We start from the raw sequence: 24,123 nt of genomic DNA on the forward strand, positions 1-24,123 counted from the left end.
CAGTCAGCTATCAATCCTTCTATCAATCCTTTTCGACCAATTGCTTGGGGAAATGGGGGGCTGTGAGGAGGATGGATGAGCAGAAGATGGCGGAAGCAGAGTCACTCACAAGATTGATAATTGATCGTTGAAGAAGAAAGAAGGAAAGGAAGAAAGAGGAGAGTTGTTGGTCATATGAGCGGCGACACACCTGCCAAAAAAAAGAAACACTGAAAAAAAACTGGATCCGGCGATTTGATCGGGGTTATTAACCATTCATCAATGTGGCGTTTCCTTTCACCCTGTTACCGTAAATTCCATTATCCTTGATCGTGGCAAGTGTGATGGCATATGCGATGCATGACACATGAAAAGAACAGGAATGATCTATGAGTCGTAAATGGGTATATGGATGCGTAACGGGAAAGCTTATAAGAAGTATCTATCGCAATGAACCATCAGCACTACTGGACTTCCGTGAAACAATTATAGTGGATTACTTGATCAACTCACCTGTCTCCGAAATCACCAAGACCTGGTACAATGTATGAATTGCTATCGAGACCTTCATCTACCCAGGCGGTTATCTAGAGCTTGATATCAGTCGAAGTCCATTCATAGGAAGACAGGAATGTATATCCCGGTATGAAAGGTCAATCAACTCACGATACGAAGCTTGGGGAATCTAGTGCAGACTTTCTGGATACCTTCAGGTGAGGCAATCTACGAGTGGCATTTGCTCAGCTCCTTGACTACGGAATCGTGCAGAATAGTCGGGAGCTTGGCTCACTAGATTCAAGAACAAGATCTTCTCCTCTTCTACACCATGTTCAAGCAATACTTCGATGGCTTTGATACACGATCCACCAGTAGCTACAAAAGGTGTCAGCTTATCTTCGGACTCTCTCCGGTAAGCATAGCTCACCAAGCATTGGATCGAGGAGGAGTACATATCGGTTCGCTATGTCATCAGGTAATTTGGCGTACTGATCTCATGGGGTGATGGTCAGTCAAGCTAACTTCGAAAATGATGAGAGGTAGACTTACGAATAATTTCGGTTGGTAAGTTTCTTCATCCTGTACATTTCAAGTATTAGATATGGATCAATCAGCAAGGATAGTATATGTACAGAGACAATATGCAAAGGAAGAAAGATGGAAGAGAAAAAAAATCACATACTCGTTGAATAAGGATCTAATGGGTAGTATCATAGAGGTGTGTACCCGAACGGTCAGCTCCACTATATGTTACTTCACAATGCGAATCATTGCGTGATTGTTTGGCAGGTATGGTATGTACGATTGTATGCGAGACTGACCTTTCCAATTCGCACTGAATGCACACGTTTCCTGCGTCAGTATATACATGCATCGTATGATCCGCAAGGGTAGCATAGGATTTCGGATAAATCGATTGTCCGTACTCACCTGATCGACAACAATCTCTTAAACCAGCTTCCATAGCCTGCCATTAAGCCACATTAACACAACATCTCACTACGATCTTTCTACCTATGTGAACTCACTTCTCCAGCTATCGTTGTGTAAGGACCAGTATCAGCTACTATGTCTTCGAATAGCTCATTATTGGAAACAAAGGAAATATCAAAGGCAGAGAAGGAGCAAATCGACCAACGCACCTCTCATGATTGACACACCACAGATCCTACCTTGGAATGCTACCCCGTCGTATACTTTCCCAGTGGGCGTAGTCACTTTCTTTGATATGACCGGAAGGTGATTGAGACCTATATCATGCATGCGGTTAATGTCCTTTCACCTGAACTGAACATTGGAGCATAGATAAGAACACAAGGATGAGATGGACTCACCTTCTTCTACCAAAAGTCTAATAATTCTGTCTGAAGTGCTATTACCGTCCAGATCATCGATCAGACTCTCAGCTCCGATGTTGTGAGAGTATCTTAATCAGTTAGTCGTAACTTACAATACGAAATCACCTCTGAACCAGATCTTCATCAGTTCGATCTCATAATTGCACCAATGGATGTGAACTAGCTGCGAACTCACCTCTGAGTCTTCTCATCCCTGATGATAGTCAACAAGCTCTGCAACTGTCTAGTCGGAGCCAAGACCAAAGCGTTCTCTGGTAACTCTACTTTATGGACATTGCTGCCCGAAGCTGGTAGACAGGTGGTAGTGGGATTAGGAGATGACATAGTTGGGTTTTGACCGTACCTCGAGTTACTGGATAGAAAGCGGAGGTGGTGTAGTTCGTTGTAAACCAGGTGAACGGTATGAAATCTGACAGTGACCACCTTTATCTTGATCACATCTCGTAAATTCGCATTGATCTACAATCTCACCGGTTAAGACAAGAAAGAAAGGATTGATATCACGTGACTTACCCTTTCCTTCCACGTGAATACCCTCCGATCATCTCGGCTCTCAGCTTGCAATAGCATTATGATTAGCCGCGCGGTGGGTGAGTGGGTGTCGGAGGTGACCGATAGCAGATCTCGGCATAATTTTTGGGTGGTGTCATGTTGCGCTTCCATCTCATCGTCGGTCTCCGTCCGATCGAAAGATGACAAAAAAGTCGAGCAGCAGGGAGAAGTAAATGACATGAGATCACGCGTTTTCGTAACTTGCTTCTTCATCTCTGTTCATCGTTCATTCCAATTGACATTGACAAGGACAACCCCAAGACGTTGTGTATAGATCTTTCAAACGAAAGTGAATTGGTCAGATATTTAGCCGAGTGTGTCAGTCACCACCATATGAGTATTATCAAGAAATTAGTGATTGGAAAACAAAGTAGTTGAACCAAATTCACTCGATAATCAGAAGATTTTGTATTGGACAACAGACATCTGTGCGGAGTGTATAACCCAATTCGAAATTGCCTACCCAAACAATACACCGAGCAGAGATGAGTTCGATTCCTAGTGGATCGAATAAACCGCCTCTTCCTATCGATGAAATATCCAATATACCGATCCAAGATGAATTAGCTGTAGCCTCCACATCGAAACGCTTAGAATCGCCTCAACCGCCTTTTGCAGATGAAGACAGGAGGCGGAATGGTAGTGATGTTACTGTTGGGTCCGGACTTGGTGGATCTACGAGAGAGAAGAAGAAGGGCAAGGGCCTGACGGAGGGTGATGAAGGTATGTTTGTGTTTCAACTTTACTATGCATCGTGAACGGCGTACAGTCACCATGATGGATGAGAACATCAATGAGCTTACGGATGTGGTATGGTATGATAGACGTACCTGATATACCGAAGAACAATCTGAAATTGGTCATGCCCGCGTAAGTTATGCCTTGGTCAGAGATGGACCTTTTGGTTGACGCGAAGAGTAGAATCGGATTGGTATTGTTCTTGTCGGCATTGGATCAGACCGTGAGTCCACCTCGAGTCGGGTACACAACAACAGCTCGATGTTGATGTCCTATATGACAGATCGTCGCCACGGCCTTACCAACAATAGCTGAAGACCTCCACGCATCACCTTCAGAATACTCATGGGTCGGAACGGTATGCTGTCCCATTACTTGCTCCCGAAGCAAAAGCTGATCTATGAATACAGTCGTATCTGTTAGCATCGACACTACAAACCCCCATCAACGGCAGAGTATCAGATATAATAGGTCGTAAACCTATGTTATACGCTGCTATAATAGTATTCACCATCTTCTCGGCTCTTTGTGGAGCAGCAAAGAGTATGAGCTGGTAAGTTCACTTATTCGTATCGAGCATTTTCAACGGTATGAGGCAGAACCAGGCTGAAGCTGAAGGTGTTTCTTGATGGAAAAAGGTTGATCATAGCGAGAGCGTTTCAGGGATTAGGAGGTGGATCCATCATTGGATTGACGTGAGTCGATTACCTTTCCAGCATACTATTAGGATGAAGGGACTGAACTGACATGTGACATCTCGATTTTTAGGTCAATCGTAGTCTGTAAGTTGACAAGTCATCATCATTGATCATCATTCATCAAGATGAGGTGCTTACCTGATGGTATATACAACAGCGGACATCGTCCCATTGCATCAGAGAGGAACATATCAAGGTTTCCTAGGTTCAGCTTGGGGTATAGCAGCGGTTCTTGGACCTATATTAGGTGGATTGTTGACTGAAAAAGCTTCATGGTGGGTCCGGATACATACTACAAGAGTCTCCAAAATTGTACTCAATCACATTCGGATTGGATAGCTGATCAAACAATTGATTCTTTTCTCTGGCAGGAGATGGTGTTTCTGTGAGTCTCCAACCGAAATTTTTCGAATGATGCATTGCACTAACCAGCCCCTCGGAAATCGAATAGATATCAACCTCCCTACATGTGGAATCGCATTCGCCTTACTAGTGTTCACCCTCAGACTGAACCCATCTAGGAAATTGACTTTCAAGGAATTATCCAAGACGTTCGATTTTATCGGTTTGTAAGTGCTCAACCACGCTATCTCGTATAGTTCTGGCTGAGGCTGATGTTCGGTATTCATTGCATCAGGGCATTATTGATGATCGCGTCTGGGTTACTCATCGTTGGATTTTCCAGAGCAGCAGATTTCGGATTTGGTCAACCCGCTTCTTATGGTATTATCATCGCTGGAGCGGTCGTCTTCGTAGCTGCCGTGGTAAATTTCTTAACTACCAAGAGAAATGCCATTATACCTGCTGTGAGTGTCTTTTCTCTTTTCTCCCTACTTGTTTAACTCATCTAATTGAGGTGCTAATGATCGGAACGGGCTTTTGTTTATAGAGAATGTTTAAAAATCGAACTACCGCTTTCTTCCTCCTTGCTTCGACTTTACATGCGGCCGCGTTCTTGGCTTTCAATTATCTCTTACCAGAGTTACTGCAAGGTGTAAGTGGGACTATTCGCATGTATTGGCTGAAGTTTACCTTACTGTTTGTTTGTGATGGGATAGCTCCGGGGTGATTCTCCGATACAGTCGGGTGTACACCTACTGCCTTTTGCATGTTGTGTAGCGTGGATGACGGTGGTCGGTGAGTAACTTATACCCAGACTCTCTGATAAGTCATCGATGTAAACTAATCTTAAACGCTGTGCTGATATAGCCGGACAAGTAAACTCTCGACTTCGGATCATCCGACCCGTAGCATGGGTAGGCTACGCCCTAGCAGCCCTGGCCTGGTTCTTGTACTATGGTCTATTCACTTCTACCGTCAAGTTGGCCACTCTCGAAGGTATACTGGTCATCGGAGGTATAGGTGTGGGACTGTGTCTGCAAGTTCCGATGTTGATCATCCAGGCTGCTATGCCCCTGAAGGAGATGGCTGCTTCAACTGCTTCTTGGTCTCTTACTCGGAATGCAGGAGGAAGCATAGGTAAGTCTCATCTCACCTTTCGACTCGAAGGCTTAAAGTCCAAAGTCGCACTTCTCCGTTCTAAAAATAAATGCCGATAATCTTTATACAGGTCTTGCCGTATTCACCGCTATACTCAATACCAACCTCCGATCTAAGTTCGCCGTCATACCAGGGTACGGCACCACATTTACTGTCCCAGAATCAGCATCAGGATACAAATCGTTACATGAATTGCCAGAGGGCGAAACGAAAGATTTGGTATTAAAAGCTTTCGCAGATAGTTTTAGAATTTGTTGGATCGTTGGAGCAGCTTTTTTCCTTGCAGCTTTGGTGGTAGGTCTTATCTTCGCACTAAAATTGAATGTGTACAGTGAGCTGAAGTTGAGCGGGGTTATGATAGATTACTATACCTACTAGATCATACAGTTTGAATAGAGCCAGAGGTCAAGCTGTGGCCAGGAGCGAAACCGATATTGAAGCTCAGCCTGAAGCCCCGATAGAAACGTTTGATGAAAAAGCTCAAATGGAAATGAGAGACATAGATCAAGAAGTTTTAGATCCTATTGATGGACCTTCCTCAGCTTCAAGTGATAGAACAGTAGCTTCGGATAGTGGAAATGGGCGGAAAAGGATGGTGGAATTGGTATGAGTATTCACATAGATGCATTAGAAGTGTGACGATCGGGACAACGGGATAACGGATAACAGGGTTTATAATTATGTGTATATACAATGAGAACAATCATTGGGATATGAATAAATCAGAACAAACTTGGGCATTGAAATATCGAATGAATGGATTACACACTTAAGTGATTCGAGGGATTACTGGAGTGTGCTGTATAGCCGATCGCCCTGTGATCATAAGACAATGCAGTTATCAGCATTTAATCTATCGAGAAGGTATCGATGGGACATGATAAGGGATCGAGCATAGATTGGGGCATATGATATATACAAAGATGAGATCACTCACAGCGTCTCCCAAACCTGGTGAGATGTATCCTTTCTCAGTTAAGATGTCATCCACAGCACCGATGTAGATCTACGTTTTTCATGGACGATAGACAAGATCAGTATCAGTGTTGTTAATTACCTCTTCATTCTGCCAGAAGCTAGAGGATAGGTAGTTTAGATGATTGCTCACCTCAACATCTGGGAATTCTTCTGCTACATGTTGAACACCCTGTTTCGAACCTAACACGGAGATGATCTTGATTTGTGAAGGGGTTAGACCCCACTCGACTAACATATGAATGGCAGCTAAGGCAGTTCCACCAGTAGCGATTAGGGCTGTATGTAGCGCGACCACACATTTATCAGCTAAGTAAAGTCTATAGTACAAGAATGACCTAGATGAGGGGACTTACGATCAAGTAAAAATACGATATCGGCCGTAACTTGACTTGGCAGTTTTGAGTAGTACCTAGCATCAAATACCTTATCAGCATATTATGTATGTAGTGTTGGTAGACCCTAATGAATGCTCAGATGATGTTGAGGATGCAACATGACTTACTCGATCGCTTGAAGAGAGACTTTGTCTCTGAATAAACCTAGATGCAAGACTGAAGCTTCTGGAAACATCTCAAGAGCAGCTAGTCAGACGGATCATACAGTCATCAGTACATCTATATCCACATATGACAGCATGTAGCGAACATTGGCGGGTATGCATCACATTACTTACCATCCTCTAACCCCAGACCTGCTCTTAGAATGGGTGATAAACCCACACGTAAAGGGATTGTTTGACCGGTGAAGGGTGCGACCGGTGACTGCAGCTGTGACAATCGTTGAATTCAGTCAACCAGTCACATATGCATATAATGTTAGAATGCTATGTGAGATGTCGATCGATGGAAGAAATAGATACACACATTAGGTACATCCGCAAGAGGTAAGTGCCGGGAAGCTTCGTAGATAAGCATTGATCTGATTATGCAACAAAATATCGTAAGCCAATTAAGCAAAGGATACAAGAGAAGGCTTTATACTTTCACTCACCCGATGGCCCTTACACCCTCTCTGAAGTCTTTAGCAGGAAGGTCATGTAATCTAAGTTGAGTGAGTTTGGAAAGTACTAAAGGGTGAGAGGATATTTGTACTTTTGGTGAGATGTGAAATGACATGATGGGTTTGGTTGGGATGAGTGGTGTATGTTGTAGGTGTTATTGACTGAGCTAGATGATGATTATATATTCGTATGGTCGATAGAATAACTTCCAGAATGAGTGCGAAGAAGACAAGAATCGACGATGAATGGAAAAAGGGGAAGAAGGCAGTTGCGATAAGGTCGGACCGTGCTTGTTATATCTTCTTTCTATTCGACTCGATCTCCAAAGGCGACTCAATGTGGTCTTGCCGCAGTCGATCAAAGAAGCGGCTATGAGCGTGTTTGATGACGAATGTGAGATTCTTTCTAGTCGTGTTATGTTGACGCTATCATTGTCGCTGTCGCTGTCGATGTTGCAACTGACGATGTGGATGATCTGTGTACGAGCAGAGTAGCATAGCACGGTTATCTGTTTAACCCGATTCATTCGGGTTATCCCACGTGCGAAACAGGTCCAAGCGTCGGAGATGACCTATGAGGACAGTAAGTTACCCTGATAACCAAGCTATCCACCAGATATCAGGCTGACTAATTTGGAAAGATCAACAACATGACCGAGCCTGTCTTTTGTTCATCTTTGGTTGCACCATTGACCGCTTATATGAGGCGTCTTTGCACACCGCTATCAACATGGAACTTACGACAGGCGCACTATGAACGCGGTGATAGATCTGACTAGAGGGTACCCCACGCCCGCATCTGAAGTGACAGCTCCGCAATCGCCAACTGCCCGTTCAGAATCGGAAACTCCGTCTCATCAACCATCTGAACCTCCCCCAAGATGGTACAAGAGGAGGCCAGACAAGGGTAGAGTTAAAAGCGGACATCCGTATGTGTGCGAAGCTATGGTGATGGTGAGCTGCACAACTGGACTATGTCACGAATCACATTGACAAGTTAACGGTTGATTTTGACGCAGCAAATTCCCAGCGAGACACCTTACAGGTTTGAGGATTGTAAATTCTGGCCGTTTGTCGGACCACTGAACCCCTGGCAATTGCCAAAAAGTGTGGGATGGGAAAGCTGGGATGATTTTGATGGAACAATCGCACTGTGTGCTAAAGGCAAGGTGAGTCGACGTATGCTGTCCTTAAGCGTGGTCCATCATTTTAGATGAAATGACTGACAAATACCTCGTCAGGTCGTATTAGCCAGATGTAGGGATGATGACCCATGGCAAGTCATTTGGGAATTAGAGATAGACGTGAGTGAACTGAAATCAGCCACATATGATATACTCATTCAGATCTACTATCGTACCATTCTCATAGGATTACCCGTACGCTGTCGCATGGACATATCATCCATTCACATGTTATCCATTAATAGCAACTGCCGGTGAAAAAGGTTTGATCTACATCATAAATGCCATATCACGGCGGTGTGTGAGAACATTGAGAGGCCATGGTGGTGTGAGTTGAACCCAATTTTTTCCACATGTATTACATTTTGTCCTATGAACGACGGGACGAATAGCCACGTCTGGACAAAGAGAATCACGCAAAAGCTGATATCCATCTCATTATTATTGCATAGGATATAACGAGTCTCACCTTCCATCCATTACATCCTCACATCCTAGCTTCCACCTCATATGACAAAACCACCAGGATATGGAATATCCTCGGCTCAGACCTAATCGATTTTTCCGAGGGTGAATTTCCAAGTATGAACTTTCCTATGGGTGATGCGGACGAAGGGAATTGTCTGTTCGCTATACTCGCAGGTGATTTCAAGGGGGGTCATAGAGGTTACGTGGCAGCTGCGGTGAGTGATTCTTTAGGTCATCATTACCTCTGCACTTGAATGCCATGCCATGACATCATGAATGTCACGATCTCAGCTAACATGACATTAGAATTTCCATCCTACCAGAAATGCCATAGCCACCGTAGGTCTAGACCGGCACGTCAAAATTTGGCCTTTACCAGAATTTCCTAAACCTACTCTTAGTCCTCTCCCCCCACCCAGAGGGTATAGAGCGAAAATCATCTACCAGCCGATATTCAGTACCACTAGATTACACGAAGAATTCGTAGATAATGTTGAGTGGTGAGTTTTATAAGTTTATCAAAAAGTCGGATGATGCGATTAGCTGACATGTCTAAAAAGGTTAAACGAATATATCTTGATTACTCGTTCCAGGAAAGAATTCAAGATTTGGCAATGGCTAGGATTCTCTAGATATTTCACCGAAAACGACCCTTTACCTAGAAATTTGGATCCAATAAGTCAAGATTATATGGATTCTGGTAAGTCACTCCAAGACCGTTTAGTATGAGTATAAGTGACAATCTGTTGACAGGATGTGTGTCTATGTAGGATCTTTCATGCTGATATCGAAGTATGACATCGGATCCGACTGTTGGGCTATGAAAATGTCCTTCCATCGACCATTCGTCTCTCAACCGCAAGACGAGCAGGAGGAAGAAGACAATCTGGTATATGGAGATCCGTTGATTGGTTTGGTCACGCATAGCTCGAAAATACCTGAAATTGCAGTGTTAAATCCGCTCTTAGCTCCCCCTGAAGATGTACCTGAACCTACCGATGAACTGAGGCCCAAATCCAGGAGAGAGCGAGAGGGTTCTACGGCCTCAGGTTCGGATATCGATGAAGATGATGAAGATGATGAAGTAGTTTCAATAGTGGATTCCTGTTCGGATTCCAGTATGAACCATCAAAATGATACTATCGATCTGACAATGAATGAAGATCAGGATGCAGTTACAGACCGACGTGTTGACGGTGACAGTACGCCAGCAGAACCATGGCGTCTCATACCGACCGAATTTCAGCCAATACGACAGAAACATGCAAAGAAGGGGTACAGGATATACAACAGTTCGACCAACGTATGTAATGTGGCGATCTCACCTAGAGGAGCGAAATGGATCGTGGGTGTCGGTGAACCTGGGACGGTGTTTGTGTGGAAGATTGATCCGGATTGGAAGATGGAGTAGAATCGGCAAAAAGAAGAGAGTAGAAAGATGAGCGGCAATAACGATAATATGTAAAATTATGATAAAGTATAATATATCCATCACTTGTTGTCGTTTAGTCCAGTATGTGATCATGTGTGTATGATGGCTCATGTATATGTAACTGCCATACTGAAGTTATCAGCAAGATTGGTCTGCATCATCAAGTGATACAGTAAAAATGGTTACAGTATTTGTCAGATCACATAATCGATCTTTTTTGAGTTATGTAGTCAGTATGTAGTTTACCTATATGAATTAAGACTCCATCGATTTTATTAAGTATATATCTTATTACTCCATCTTTTATTCTCTTTATACCGCGTGATGTATGATTCTCATCGCACCCTACGCTACCAACCATTTCTTCTGAATCCCCATTGTATCCTCCCTCAAAATACCATGATCCAATTCTACGCCTTCCAATTCCCTATTCAATCCTAATTCCCTTTCTCTTTCTCTTTCTCTCTCCTTTTCCTTCTCTGTCTCTTGTTGAGCATCTGTATCTTCAATCTTGATAGAAGGACTTTGGGGTGTAGTCGATTTACCACCCGGTGATATCGGGCTCATTTGAAGGTTTGGTGATTTAGGTAACTTGAAAAAAGGTGTTGGTGGTCTAAACTTTTTCAAACTTGAAGTACTACTATTACTATCGCTTTCATTGTGGGAAGCCTTTAAATCGTCCATGGATGATAATGAGAAACTAACAGTTTTCTTTTTATGTCTACTTCCACCATTCGCCTTGGCTCCGGCTCCTCCAGCAGAAGGTAAAGGTAATTTACCATTCAGCCTGTTAGAAGGGTGCGAGACTGTTATAGCTGGGACGGCCAGATACCCCGGTGAAGGGTGGGGAGATGGAGGTGAATGAGGTGGAGGGACGGTAACGTCCTCTGGGGCAGTGGGGTGAGGGATGGTGAGAGGTTGGCGGTAGACCACTAAGAGGGCGAGGAGGAGAAAGGCAATATCGACGGAAGATGATAAGAGATCCATCGTGGTTATTCACTGAGCCTTGTGGTGATGGTGATCTGACAAGGGGGAAGTGGAGCGACGATCGTGTGTTCAAGTAGACTAACGAAATTGATTCGGTGATTTGAGAATACGAGAGTTTAGATTAACAGTTCGAAGTGGAGCTGATCTGAAGAGGATCAGTCGATAATGGCGTTAGTCAGTTAACGACTTAATTAGGAGAGTGTAAGTATGCTCTTTATGTCTTATCCTCGAGGTGAAAGCAGATGAGCAACTTTATTCCTTGATCTCGTCTTGATCTTTTGTTGATTTTACTTTTTGTTGTTCGTTTTTGTTTTTTGTTTCCTGAAAGATGAAAATCTTGTAATTTACTCTATCTTAAGTATATCGTCGATCAGTAAGGGGTGGACAATCTTGGAATGAACATGATATCATATATCAAAGGGCGTCGTCCAGGGGTCCTGACAGGGAGCATGTGATGAAAGGACGAGGAACGTACCAAACATCTGACAAGTTTGCAGTTATGCTATTAACGGAACTGGGCAGGTCCATCGCGTTAGAGAACATATACATGACATGTAAGATTGGAAAGAAGAAGTCGAAACCTCGAGATTGAGTCGATACTGATCCTGCCAGCTGTAAGAGTATGAGGACCTTTTGTGCTAATATCCTTTGCGTCAGCAAAGTGATGTTGAAACTCGCCATCCTTCCTCATCTGTCCATGGACAGTCATTGCGATGATATGTTTACTTATGCATGTCACCATACTAATCCTCAAACGCATCACCCACGTGAGTTGCGGTATCGTGACTGCATCAGATATCCCGTCGGTATGTCTACCTCCTTCGAGCCCCATCTAATATCCTCCATAGATCAGCTACCACCTGCCTATCAGTATGTCTCTTGTTCCTATCGATCTACGAGTATTGCTTGACTGTCAGCTACCCCACACAGGAACCGTCGAGAGATAGCTACTCACTCTCATCTCCGTCACGTTCCAGTCTTTCACAGTAGGGTTGACCGGTTCATTATGCCATTGGAAATATATTCCTTTCACTGATCAGGGAAATAAAATCAGCTTGTTGTTCAAATCGTCGTGACAAGGTGAACTGACCATTCCTGAAGAGTATTCTTGGATCTTGCCATTTATAAGGTTTGAATTGCCATGCTTGACCAGTCGTCACCACGCAGATCACTCGATCCCTAGAAAAGGTGTCCTTCGTAAGCTTCTAACTGACTTGACAATGGACTATAAAACATACCATGCATCTTGACCGAACTTCTGCAACGCCTCCACACCATCCACGACAAAGTATTTACTAGTCACGTCACCTATACAAACAAGTTAGTACTGTTCCCTGACAAAGACCATTTAGGAGGGGATGCGACTCACCATGAGGTCCACTTCTTTTCCTGAGTATAGGTACGACATCTTCCGCTTTATAGTTCCCTTGAGCAACTTCGTTCTGCCTAGCTATCTCAGATGGCTCAAATCTGTTCCAAGCCGTCATCGATCAGCTGTGTGACCCATAAACGGCCTGGAAAGGAAACAGTTAAGATGATTTCACTCACATTCCTTGCTCCAGGAACTTCTTCACATTCCACATGGTAAGCAGCGATGTAGGGGACGAAGATATGATGATGATTGGATGTGTCGATCTTGCCTTCTTCGGGCCTGTGGGTACTCCTATGTATTACAAGTTAATATTTGGTGATTTAGATATCTGGGATAAACAACATCCACATACCTGTCTGCGATTGAGCTGGTGCAGCAGCTTTACTAGCACCTTTATCGAACGATTGCCTTAACGCTCGTATTTTCTCTACCATGACTGTCTTCAGGAAACTTTCGAAGTTCTACGTGGATAACCAATCACCATCAGCCGTTGTCATCCGCATGATGGAATATGTTGAATACAAAGTCGTACTTACGTTAACTTTCCCACCACCCGATGAACGAAGTACTGTATTCCTGTCTCGGAGTTCTACCTCCTCCGCTCGAAGCTATTTCCACACATGAGAATCGACATGCTTGTACTCTTACTCTTCTATGCAAATCATGGCTTACCTTCTTGCAAAACTCCCTATCCGCTACATCCACCTCATATTTCCTCTTCACGGGAGCAGCAGGTTTCGAAGGTCCAGCTCCGGAGGATTGTAATGCTGACGGAAGAGCTTCAGCAGTAGCTGATGCTGCTGACGGTTCTTGACCTGCATTGTAGTAGAGCAGCATCAGTACCATCCGACTGTCAATGATTATACCCAGTATAATGTGAGATCAAACATACCAGCTTCCACTTTCTCCTCTTTACCTAAAACCCTTCCCACACCTTCACTCTCCCCAGTCAAGTACTCGACCACACCCCTCCTATCAGTGATAGTCACATAACCCACACCTCCAGCCTGACCTTTCATCAAATAATCCCTCACACCGCTCTCCCTCTCGTTCCACGCCAACCACAATTGACCTATATTGTAGAACTCATCTTTCGATCCTGCCTTGGACGTATACCTCGTGGAAGTATCTTTGGCGATATTCGTAGGCGAGTCTGTAAGAGGAGAGACAGGGGGGAAGGAGAGGAAAGAAGCTTCTGCTAGAGTTGATGCGCCGGATGAAGAGGATGTGAGGAGTGTCGGTGGGAGGGAGGAGATGATGGATTGCCGGAGGAGATCCAGCGGGTCTGCTGAGGTAGCCATTTTGATCAGGGAGCCGATGGTTGGGGCGAGAAGATATTGAAAACCGAGTTAGATGACAAAGGATGGATATCAGTAGAGTTCAAAGAGTATTCTATATCGTCAACAGGAGTCAACTACCGTACTTTGTGCTCGCGACGGAATCAATTCTCTCAACAGCCAGCAACCAAGTCGGCGAGTTCCGCCTCTGGTCCTCATTGTACGAAGGCTAGAAAGGGCGGTTGTGCTTTGCTAGCTTGACAGCAGAGTTCTCATGAGCAGGGCAGCTGTTCACTTGAGTATGATGGCCTGCGGGCGAATGGGGGAGAAAACGTGAATGCATAGATACACAAGAGAATCATCAGACGGTAATCTTCTAAGTCAATTTCACGTCTTTCCAACCATTAGACACAATTCCAGCGTTGGCGAACTCCCCCTCTTCTGTATTATTCTTTCAATTCCATATTCGTTCGTCCAATTCATGAGAGAACAGCCCCTTAATTGTTGTAAACGGGAGTTTCACCCTTTCTACCTTGAGAGAGCAATACGACAGCATATTTACCAGAAATCTTCCATCCGGGTTCTTCGTCGTCGAGCTTCTCACCGACACCTGATGGAATACCGACAACCACATCGGATTTGATCGTTCTCAACGACGCGACAGGTGGAGCACCGGCCTCGGAAGCTAGGGGTCCGATGGCTTGGTTGAATGGTGTGTCGAGAGGAGCGTGACAATCGTAAGTGAGTTTTCCTATAAAACAGTCGTCAGTCAGTCATCCTAAGGCTACTGGATGTGTGGAGGACTCACGGTGGTTCAAATCACCCTTGAAGATGACGAGATCAGATTCAGAGAGGTGTTGGAAGAGATCAGGGGCTTCGGAGTGGAGGTCCCAGAATGTGTATCCGGTACACCAGAAGGGGTGCGCTACAATATTATGTTCGTTAGGAGGTCATTTAAAGTCTGATTACTGCAAATTGTGGCAGACTCACCCTCGTATTTCCATTTACCCTCTTTCTCGTATTGCTTCCACCTGTGACCCAAAGTTCTGAGCGATTCAACTTCGGCGTCAGAAGCATCTTGGAAGAGTTGTCCGTAGACACAAGAATTAAGGATCCTATCGTATCCATATTCTCCATCAGCTGACCGATCTTGCTTTTCTCCGGGTACATCAAAATTGATGTGATTGGTCGTAGGTATGGTGACTTACCAATCCCAATCCTTCTTAGTCACATCAGAGACGAACCAAGGGATCTTCTTTCCGTGGAAGATGACTTGAGAGCAAGTTCCAGATTGGATCAACCAATCGGCGTAGACCAAATCACAGTACAATTCGAAACCGGCGTTATCGAGAACAAAGTCGATTCGACCGTTCTTGATGGTCATGACGTAGTCTGCCAATTTATGCAAGTCGTTTCCTAAAATGTTCTTCTCGGTAGCGGCCAAGTGGTCTCCGCCGGTCGATTGGAGTTTCTTGATGTCTTCTTCGGTCATATCGATAAGTAATGACAAGTCGGTTGAGTTACCCCATAAACAGACTATCATTGAGATAGCAAGCAAAACATTGTCAGTCTAAGGGCTCCGAATAATGGTGTGGGGGGATGGACTTACCTTGAGTCAATTCGAGGAACAAGAGCTTGTTCTTCTCCAGTTGAGCTTCAGCAGAGATGTTTCCTTCATGTTTGTGAGGTTCAGCAAATCGTTGAGAAAGCTCAAAGACCGCTTGGTTGGATCGAGAGAAGGTGTCACACTTTTGCCTGAAGAAGACATCTGTATTCACATAGATCAGCCAACATTCTCTGTCCGTGGGTGATGAGGGATGAATTATATGATTGCTCACCGTAGTCAATCCAGTACTTGGAAAGGGAGAAACATTCTCTCAGTCTTCGGTACTTGTAAGCTTCAGCAAAGAGCCATGGGGCATTCATGAAGTCTTTTCCTCTGAAGAATTTGGCAATTTCCTATCACGTACATCCATATGGATCAGTTTCTGCTATACACGATAACCCATATATGTCGTGTGGTTGTAAACTCACCTTGTTCCAGAGAGCAACATCACCAGCACCATCATCGATGATAGGTCTAAGTTTGCTATTTCCTTGCAAGTCACCCATCAAATCTTCTAATCGGTGAATACAATTGACCAAATCGACAATCCTCTCCTCATCGTACTCTTGGTTGAGAGTCTTCCATACGTCATCAATGGCTTTACCCAAGATGGTAGGGAGTCGAACACCCATAGTAGCCTATACGATCATAGATAAGGTTAACCGGGCGATTCCCAAAGCATGAGAAGAAGAGAAGAAAAAGAATGTAGTACGTACGTGAGCGAAGGAGTATTCATGGTATCCTCGGTCTAAGCCATATCAGCATCCAACTTCAACATGATTACAGAGCTTTTCGACTTACACGCAGGCCAGGGAGGTTGATCTGTAGATGATCACGAATCAGCAACCACTCATGACCATCGTACATGAGCCCAAACTTACTAGGGTTAACACGAGAAGGAGTTCGGGGGTATTGCTATTTGACAAATACTCATGAATCAAGCTGCCCAATCTACAGTAGGGATACAGCACACACTCACACTCGCACTCTGCTTCATATCAGAAGGCTTGAGCTTAGGAGGCAAGTTGCCCAAATTAAGCTACGATCCGAAAAAAACCATAAGCGATCAACGTATCTCGATAGCTTTCCGGACTGATCCCTTCAATGAGTTGGGTACTCACAACAGTCTTTTGGGGTGCCTTAGCACTAGGGTGAGTCTTGGTTTCGTTACTCATCTTGGTATGTATGCTACACAGATCGGGTTATCCACAGGTAAAGTAATCAAAAAAGAAAGAGAGAATGAAGAATGAGAGGTGTAGGTATAGACAATTGCGTGTTTGAGCAAAAGGTAGAAAACAGAAAAAGTTCGATTCAGATATGGAATTGTATGGTTTGAATAATCGAGGGCCAAGGGTCGATTGTTATATGACGTTCGTAGGTTGGTAGGGATTCGTTATCGGATAGGAGGTCACCAAGGATGGGAATCGGCGAAACCGGAGAGAAATAAAGTAGGCAGGTCCAGAAAATCGAAAACGTCAGCGGGGTTATCCATTTTAGAGATTGCGTAAGCTTATGGGTAAAGCTTGCCATCCCATAAGGAACTGCTAAAGAGGTCTTCTCGGGTTATATGGGATTCAGGGTTGAATAAAGTACCTCGAGCCCATACAAGCCGCTGACGTGCCTATGATTCCTGAATACTGGGGAATCTGACGTTATACTCCGTCGACACGAGTGGAAGCAATTGTCTACCGAAGTACAATCGGTGGAGGTTCAAGATGAAGATAGAGTAATCCGCATGAAGTAAGAGGTACTTCGCAGTGTTGGGTAGATAAATAGCAAAGAGAGGATATAAGATGAATGAATAGCAAGACGAATACTCCAGAATATCTAACTCGAGCTCGATGAAGGGGACAGCTAACTCACCTTTGACAATATCAATAAACACTCTGATTTCACGGTGACTAATATTCCAGTACTTCAACGAAGATGAACGAGCAAATTCAGTAGTTGAGAACAGCAGATCTTATGAGAATAATGGTTATACAAGATGATAAATAAGCGCAGGAAGATGAATGGAACAAGAAATCGTAAAGTATATAGATGAAGATTCTTCCAAACGGTCCATCGTACTGGTTGAAGTGATCGGTGATCTACCGGTCCGTCAAGTGGGACAAAGGTTGATTCAACTGAACTAAAAGGGATTTTGCCCTTGTTCAGACAGGGATAGGGGCTGATTGGGATTAGGTTGTTGAATCTTTGACTCACTCCAGATGCTGTGTGGCTTGTTGTCGGACAATGGGAAATTCACAGAACAAAGGAACTGAACTGAACTGTGCACTAATAGAGGGATATGGTAGTGTCAAATGACATGCTGCATACACGTTCCCGAGGGCATCGGATCGTCCAATCGCTCAAGCATTTAGCTGGACGAGAGGTAAATCAACGAGAGTGAGATGGATCTATCGTTGTGTGGATGTGTATCTTTGATCGGAGTTTGTGTTTGTGTATGCGCCCTCGTTATCTTGTTGATCGACCAAGTCGGGATTTGGATTTGATGTCCCTGTGATTCGGAAAGGGTTTTTTAACCTTTCAACGCCAAAACAATGCGACTAAGCTGCTGATGATAGTCTGTGCATGTGACTTTTCAGCTGCCTGACACACAACTAACGAGCTACTCGTGCCCTTGTCCTCGTGCATGCCTCGAGACAAAAAAGGTCTAGATGCAATTCGGAGCTGATCATATTTTACATTTTTGCTAAACTTCTTACTTTTAGATGTGTCACTACGTTATTGATGACACTTGCTGAAGCTAACTACTATATACTTTTGTTTTCGACTTTAGACTATTGTACTTTATGATGTTCTGCTAATATCTACACTATGCTACAGTAAAATCTACAACACCTAATCCAGCTCTTCCCCCACTTACCACACATCAGATAGACAAAGGATACATCCTCGAATCTCGCTTGCTTCTGCTTGGCCTTCGCCTTACAATGAAAGAACTCCAGCTCGATCCGCCTTCTATCCATTTCTTTTTCCAACTACAGATTACTCTGATTCGAGATGAATGTCGGAGAAATTTCGATAATCGCGACAATACATCTCGGATGACCTGTCAGGTGTTCCATGGTTGAGCAGGGACCATGCCAATTGGCTATGTCATCGCCAGTTCAGCTAGGTCCATGAAAGACATTGAGATCAACACACACTCACATGAATGCCAGGGATCATCGGTGTGGGTCCGTGCGCATAGGGAGGAAACATGTTCCTATAGCTAAAACCACCAACATGTCTATGCGCTCAGCCCATATACACACAGCTCTTCCGAGGAGAGCAAATTCCACAGACTTACTAATTCTGACTGACAGGATCTCTAACACCTGCTATCCTAGGTAACGGTGGCTCCATAGCTGGTTTTGCCATTGCTCTCATTGGGATTTCCTGACCAGGTGCAGGAGGCCATTGAACAGGTGGTAGAACTCCTACCTGATGTGGTCGTACTTTTTCTGTCTCTGTCAATTCCAACTTATCTGGAGCTTTCAGTACGGCAAAGTTTATCGGCGATTTCGGTGAGACAGGTAAAGGTGGTTCAGGTCTAGTATTATGTTTTTCACTTGTTTGTCTTCTTCCAGAAGAATAATATCCATGTATATGTGCATTAGGTCCATTCACTTTATCTCCACTTTTTCCAGTTGATCTTTTCGATTTATGACTGGATTTAGATCTTGGTGAATGAACGGAACATGAACATGAGCCCGAACCTACACCACTGATAATTGATCCTCCACATGTAGGACATTCCATCACTGTTCCACCACCACACTGCGTACATGTACACGTGCATGTACATGTACTACCTTTACTAGAAGGTTGGTTTATAGACGCAGGAGCAGATTTCACGTTGATCGATTTGGGTCCTGGTGGAGTGGCGGTTGATGCACCTTTCCTCCAACTATCTATCCTTGCTTCCTGAACTGGGGATAGGAACATACTGGATTGACCGGATCCAAGAAAATGCGGTTGACCTGTAGTCTGTGAACGTGGTGAAGGGTCAGGAAGTCTTGGTACCCCTGTAGGCATGATGACATCTACTCTCTACCTTGAGACCACTGGTGGACAGCTTAACTTCGTGATATGGATTCGATCTTTATATTCACTTTTATCCTTTGGTAGAGGGTCAAATGGTCTGTTTTTATCTTCAGAGAAGGGGTGGCAAAAGTCGAAAGAACACAAGTACAGTGATAGCAACTTGAAAACAAACAGTTTCAAGACAAAAGGTTTCTAGAAGAGCACAACTATCTTATCAGTTCTGATGATGGCAGGAAGACTTTGTTATTCGGAATCAAAGAAGTATAGCTACAGAGAGATAATAATGCGTTTCTTTTCCTTTTTTGGGTTTTTGTTTGTCTTTTTGTTTGTATATAAGCAGGATGAGTCACTCGGTTAGCTGTAAGTACGCACAAATTGATGGCGTGATACGGAAGGAGAACTTGTGGAAGTGATATACAAGGTGTGAGAGGCGAGGTCCACAAGAAAGTGTCAAACACAGCGTAAGAGAGGAGGGATATTATAACGAATTATATGTTGAGGGGGAGTCTGAGTAGGGGAGGAGGAGAGAGAAGCTGGGGTGACAGAAAAGTCTTCGGTAAAATGATAACGAAAAGACAGAAAATCAATGAATGGATGATACATTGTAGAAAGACAATAGGAATAGAATTCTTTGAATCACCGATCTGTCTCGCCCTCTTTCTCTCTTTGTTGATGTCTGTGTATATCTTATTGCGTATAATCAAAGGAAGCAAGTATTACGGACCGTAATGTCTTTTTCATTTTGAAATTGTACGATCAACTCGGACTTTCTTCATACGGTACTTTATTTCTAAAGAATAAAGGTAAAAGAGAGAGGTGAGACGAGAGATTTTCCAATGAGGTACTCCGAATAGCTTACGGTACGGTGAAAAAGCGGGGAAACTCATCAAAGGACTTCTTTTCAGAGAAAGTCGTATGACCTCGGATGCAGACTTGATAAGCGAATGCAATTTTTCCTATCATACAATACTATAGAGACATCTTAGGTGGAAGTGGCGAATGGATGAAAGGAAGGAACAACATCGTCATGATCCGTCCGCATACACGGCCCGCTCGCCAGCAATTGCTCTGTATGAGAGAGAGAAGGCAATGACGGAAGTCCGAAGTCAATACTCCGTGATACTCTCGAAGGCTAGACTATGTTTTCTCCGATTTGTTCGTGGACGGACGAACAGCTCACCACCAATTCTTCGCCACACCGTAGCGTTGAGGTGCTCAGGCCTAGCAATTGTCGAACCCTATGACGTTCATGATTGACAATACAGATCTCATCTTGATATTCAGGGATAATACAGCACTCTCAATCACATTCATGCACTTGACTTTGCCAGTTGAAGTTCTTAACGTGTCATGTCATCCATATCAGAATGATATACAGTTATCTGCGTGTGCAATATACTACAATAATCTTATATACAAAGGTACCAGTAACGTACAACATTCTGTTTTCCGTAAGTCAAAAAAATATCTCCATGAAGTTTGATCGTGATCATCATGTACAGTACAACCGAATTACTTCCAAAGATTAACCCAAAACCCTTCTTGACTCTCTCTACAGTATTCATATCTCGACCGTCGACGCTCAACGCTCAATCCAAGAAAGGTCTCTGATTCAACGTCCTAGCGACTTCCCAACTGGTCGCATGATCACCATCCATATCGTGCCACATCCAATAATCAGATAACATCCTTGCCGCCGCTCGATTATCGAAACATGCGTGGGGGCTATATAACAAATAAATACACAGAATCAGAATCAGCTCAAGCTCTAAAGTCATAATCGTGATTTCAGCTGAGGTCAAAGAGACGCACCCAAATGCACCCAACATGTCTAAAGCTGTTCGTCTAGAGGGATGAGAAGGAGGAATCTCAAAACCGGCAATGAGGATCGGCCAAGTCAACCTACAAAGACAATGCCAGAGATCAGCGACAATTGGTTCTTACACATAGCGATATCTTCAACTTACCAGGTGATTTTCCCATACAAAGCTAACATCTCTCCAGCAAGTTCAATGATAGCCTGTGAACTGCTGACGACTCTCTGATCATCACTGGGGATATTATACACTTTCCTCAACATCCTTATCCTGATCGCATGTTTATACGAGTGATTCCCATATTGTGTTCTCGGATGTAATGGTGTAAAGTTTTCAGCTTCGTCCCATATCTTCAATTCTGACATCAACTCTGATGAAGCTTTGTGTAGTGACGCCAAGGAGGGATCGAGGGTAGGTAAGGCAAGTTCCGGTAAGTGTCGATTAAGAGCTCGAACAGAGGCTATCAAATTACAAGCCTATTCGTTTGATGGATCAGCCATTGAGTCACATCAACAAGGCTCCAATAGCTGACTCACTCTTGATATCATATCCACCATTCCCCTTGATATACCTACTCGTACGCATAGGCATCAGCTTCTGTTTCCCTGTTAACGTTACATGTAAAGCTGATACCCACCAAACATCCTCTCAACGCTCTCCCACTCAAAATCGCTCCTCGACCAGCTCTCAGCCTCGAAGAACCACGGTGTGAATGCATCCTGCAAGATACTCGGTGCGAGTTCCGTAGTCATACATCCGAACACATCCCGGATCGCCAGCTGTTCCATAAAGAATCGATAAGGTGATAATCTATCTCTTGGAGCGTCTTGCAAGATGTTTTGTGCACCGCCCAGTTGGTCGATAAGCGATAAGACGGATGATAAGAGGTGATGCCATGAGTCGTCTGCAGCGAGGGACTGTGATGTGGAGTAATCATGGTTAGCCCATATTGTCTCGTGTATTGTAGTGATCTGACCCTCCAATCCAACGTAACAAACGAATCCAGAAATGAAATTGGAAACCAACCACGAGAGAGGTGGTCCCACTCACACTAGCAATCGTACAGCTCAACAGCGCCGCCAAAACCAACTCTATATTCTCCTTTTCCAACACTTTCGGTTTTCCATCTTTATCTTCCAGAGTCTGCCTAATCAGATTCAACACTTTCACCTTGGCCGATTTCGTTATTCGCCATGCGGCAGCTTGATCGTTCGGATTGGTAGAGTACGTGAGATGGACTCCACCAACTGCTAGGATTGCTGACCTCAGAGCGTCCGCTGCGGGATTGGTACTATGTCGTAGATAATCAAGACTATCAGCTGGAGTGATCGATAATTTGAACTCAAAGCTAAAGTACGTACCCCGGTAGGTGTTTGAACGCGAGAGGCGCATGTACGGTGATCCAGGGGTTCCATGGACGATGATTGGATTCGAAAGCTATGATGATATGGACCGTTTTCGAGAGGTAATGGCGTATGACTAGACGTTCGTCTCTATAAAAACATGCTCGGTTATCAGCTTACGTTCTTCGTGAATTTCCAAGGTAGTGAGAAGTGCAGCTTACACCGTTGGAAAATATGGTTCGAGGAATGAGCTATTGTACAATCAGGTCTAATATCAGTCCCACGATTTTTTTTGTAATCGATTTGCCGTTATGTGAAGCAGGAAAGTATGAAGCGCAACTTACGGGTCCATCATCAGCCCTGCTCTGGCTTTATCAGGTACCAACCAATCTACCAGATCCCCATTTAGCGTACCGTCCGCGTTACCAGTACCATTCTTGTTCTTGAGTGCATCGGGAGGTAAAAAGTTAGGTGGGATGTGGACTATCCCTCTTATACGACGTATAGGTATCGTAGATTTTGATTTGTGGTTATGTTGATTACGTTGTTGCGAGCGTCCATCATTGTCAGGATAGACAGGTTGAGAATGTAAGTGAGCAGGTGTCAGTGGATAAGGTTGGATAGGTGGTAATCTGATTGTACCGGGATGTAGAGATGTCGATGAAGGTAAGATTGGTTTAAGCTCTATTGAAGATAATCTACTCGGCTGAGAGGGCTTCTTATTTGGCGTAGACATAGAGATACCATCAGGTGTATTGGTTGATCTACGTTTCTTGTTACGTCGCCTTTCACTTTCATCTCCTGATGGCCACAAACACTATTGCTCAACGAGTCAGTCAATGTGAATATCATCACATCACAAAGGATCAAGGCAGTTTTGTGACTCACCTCTCTTGATTTGATCCTACATTTATCGCAGATCGGTCTCTCCTCATTGCATTTGACCTTCCTGGACCTACATGTCAGACATCCATCTCTCGATCTCTGGGATTTATCGGTGATCTGCGATTGCGATTGAGCCTGATGGAGGTGTAGTATGGGATGGGAGTGGTTGTGCGAGTCCTTGTGGGGGTTGGGGTTGGGTGAATAAGGTGATGAGGTTGAGGCTGAATTTGATGATTCGCCCGGAGTCAATGTGTAGCTTGTGGGGGACATTATGTGTCATTCGTTGATCATCATCAGTCGTTGTATCGGTGAGTGAATCAATGCATGGTGAAGAGGGGAAAGAGAGAAGGAGAGAGCGATGATAGCCGAGAAGTATACTTCTACCATATGTGATCGTTATCTTTTGGTTGTTGAGAGCGG

The 24,123-nt window shown here is 44.1% G+C and overlaps 9 protein-coding genes across 9 annotated transcripts; 2 read left to right on the plus strand and 7 right to left on the minus strand.

Moving 5' to 3' along the window:
* Window positions 1-488: 488 nt before the first annotated feature.
* V865_002329 (uracil phosphoribosyltransferase) lies at window positions 489-2,159 on the minus strand (the record flags this gene model as incomplete). Its single annotated transcript, XM_066226131.1, has 12 exons — window positions 489-566; window positions 646-702; window positions 770-852; window positions 905-965; window positions 1,027-1,056; window positions 1,299-1,312; window positions 1,408-1,444; window positions 1,506-1,513; window positions 1,620-1,727; window positions 1,812-1,849; window positions 1,928-1,942; window positions 2,011-2,159. 12 exons carry the CDS (start codon window positions 2,157-2,159, stop codon window positions 489-491), a joined length of 678 nt encoding a protein of 225 aa, XP_066082228.1.
* Window positions 2,160-2,872: 713 nt separating this feature from the next.
* On the plus strand, window positions 2,873-5,933 carry V865_002330 (uncharacterized protein; the record flags this gene model as incomplete). The annotated part of the gene is made up of 16 exons (XM_066226132.1): window positions 2,873-3,110; window positions 3,212-3,257; window positions 3,309-3,348; window positions 3,409-3,483; window positions 3,536-3,678; window positions 3,764-3,820; window positions 3,894-3,907; window positions 3,981-4,098; window positions 4,195-4,208; window positions 4,275-4,392; window positions 4,461-4,629; window positions 4,713-4,817; window positions 4,882-4,960; window positions 5,033-5,302; window positions 5,394-5,617; window positions 5,685-5,933. 16 exons carry the CDS (start codon window positions 2,873-2,875, stop codon window positions 5,931-5,933), a joined length of 1,959 nt encoding a protein of 652 aa, XP_066082229.1.
* A 176-nt stretch (window positions 5,934-6,109) lies between these two features.
* Window positions 6,110-7,416, minus strand: V865_002331 (uracil phosphoribosyltransferase; the record flags this gene model as incomplete). Its single annotated transcript, XM_066226133.1, has 8 exons — window positions 6,110-6,139; window positions 6,261-6,329; window positions 6,432-6,577; window positions 6,655-6,710; window positions 6,804-6,882; window positions 6,975-7,068; window positions 7,165-7,219; window positions 7,292-7,416. 8 exons carry the CDS (start codon window positions 7,414-7,416, stop codon window positions 6,110-6,112), a joined length of 654 nt encoding a protein of 217 aa, XP_066082230.1.
* Window positions 7,417-8,053: 637 nt separating this feature from the next.
* On the plus strand, window positions 8,054-10,363 carry V865_002332 (uncharacterized protein; the record flags this gene model as incomplete). Its single annotated transcript, XM_066226134.1, has 8 exons — window positions 8,054-8,254; window positions 8,320-8,469; window positions 8,542-8,604; window positions 8,672-8,812; window positions 8,937-9,167; window positions 9,259-9,452; window positions 9,513-9,652; window positions 9,723-10,363. The coding sequence occupies 8 exons, from the start codon at window positions 8,054-8,056 to the stop codon at window positions 10,361-10,363; spliced, it is 1,761 nt and encodes a 586-aa protein (XP_066082231.1).
* Window positions 10,364-10,729: 366 nt separating this feature from the next.
* Window positions 10,730-11,371, minus strand: V865_002333 (uncharacterized protein; the record flags this gene model as incomplete). Its single annotated transcript, XM_066226135.1, has 1 exon — window positions 10,730-11,371. The coding sequence occupies one exon, from the start codon at window positions 11,369-11,371 to the stop codon at window positions 10,730-10,732; it is 642 nt and encodes a 213-aa protein (XP_066082232.1).
* Window positions 11,372-12,183: 812 nt separating this feature from the next.
* On the minus strand, window positions 12,184-14,044 carry V865_002334 (uncharacterized protein; the record flags this gene model as incomplete). The annotated part of the gene is made up of 10 exons (XM_066226136.1): window positions 12,184-12,264; window positions 12,327-12,403; window positions 12,462-12,550; window positions 12,610-12,679; window positions 12,741-12,841; window positions 12,920-13,034; window positions 13,096-13,204; window positions 13,280-13,351; window positions 13,416-13,558; window positions 13,636-14,044. The coding sequence occupies 10 exons, from the start codon at window positions 14,042-14,044 to the stop codon at window positions 12,184-12,186; spliced, it is 1,266 nt and encodes a 421-aa protein (XP_066082233.1).
* A 473-nt stretch (window positions 14,045-14,517) lies between these two features.
* Window positions 14,518-16,801, minus strand: V865_002335 (uncharacterized protein; the record flags this gene model as incomplete). The annotated part of the gene is made up of 12 exons (XM_066226137.1): window positions 14,518-14,771; window positions 14,829-14,945; window positions 15,011-15,135; window positions 15,229-15,556; window positions 15,630-15,788; window positions 15,859-15,979; window positions 16,055-16,264; window positions 16,343-16,374; window positions 16,428-16,448; window positions 16,508-16,541; window positions 16,606-16,665; window positions 16,748-16,801. 12 exons carry the CDS (start codon window positions 16,799-16,801, stop codon window positions 14,518-14,520), a joined length of 1,515 nt encoding a protein of 504 aa, XP_066082234.1.
* A 1,883-nt stretch (window positions 16,802-18,684) lies between these two features.
* Window positions 18,685-19,649, minus strand: V865_002336 (uncharacterized protein; the record flags this gene model as incomplete). The annotated part of the gene is made up of 3 exons (XM_066226138.1): window positions 18,685-18,723; window positions 18,783-18,843; window positions 18,922-19,649. 3 exons carry the CDS (start codon window positions 19,647-19,649, stop codon window positions 18,685-18,687), a joined length of 828 nt encoding a protein of 275 aa, XP_066082235.1.
* Window positions 19,650-21,247: 1,598 nt separating this feature from the next.
* On the minus strand, window positions 21,248-23,973 carry V865_002337 (uncharacterized protein; the record flags this gene model as incomplete). The annotated part of the gene is made up of 11 exons (XM_066226139.1): window positions 21,248-21,383; window positions 21,471-21,560; window positions 21,626-21,951; window positions 22,012-22,046; window positions 22,113-22,392; window positions 22,526-22,766; window positions 22,837-22,968; window positions 23,040-23,069; window positions 23,163-23,307; window positions 23,461-23,635; window positions 23,707-23,973. The coding sequence occupies 11 exons, from the start codon at window positions 23,971-23,973 to the stop codon at window positions 21,248-21,250; spliced, it is 1,857 nt and encodes a 618-aa protein (XP_066082236.1).
* Window positions 23,974-24,123: the final 150 nt, after the last annotated feature.

This window comes from Kwoniella europaea, chromosome 1 (genome assembly GCF_036810445.1).
Source record: "Kwoniella europaea PYCC6329 chromosome 1, complete sequence".
In the NCBI taxonomy this organism is placed as follows: Eukaryota; Fungi; Basidiomycota; class Tremellomycetes; order Tremellales; family Cryptococcaceae; genus Kwoniella; species Kwoniella europaea.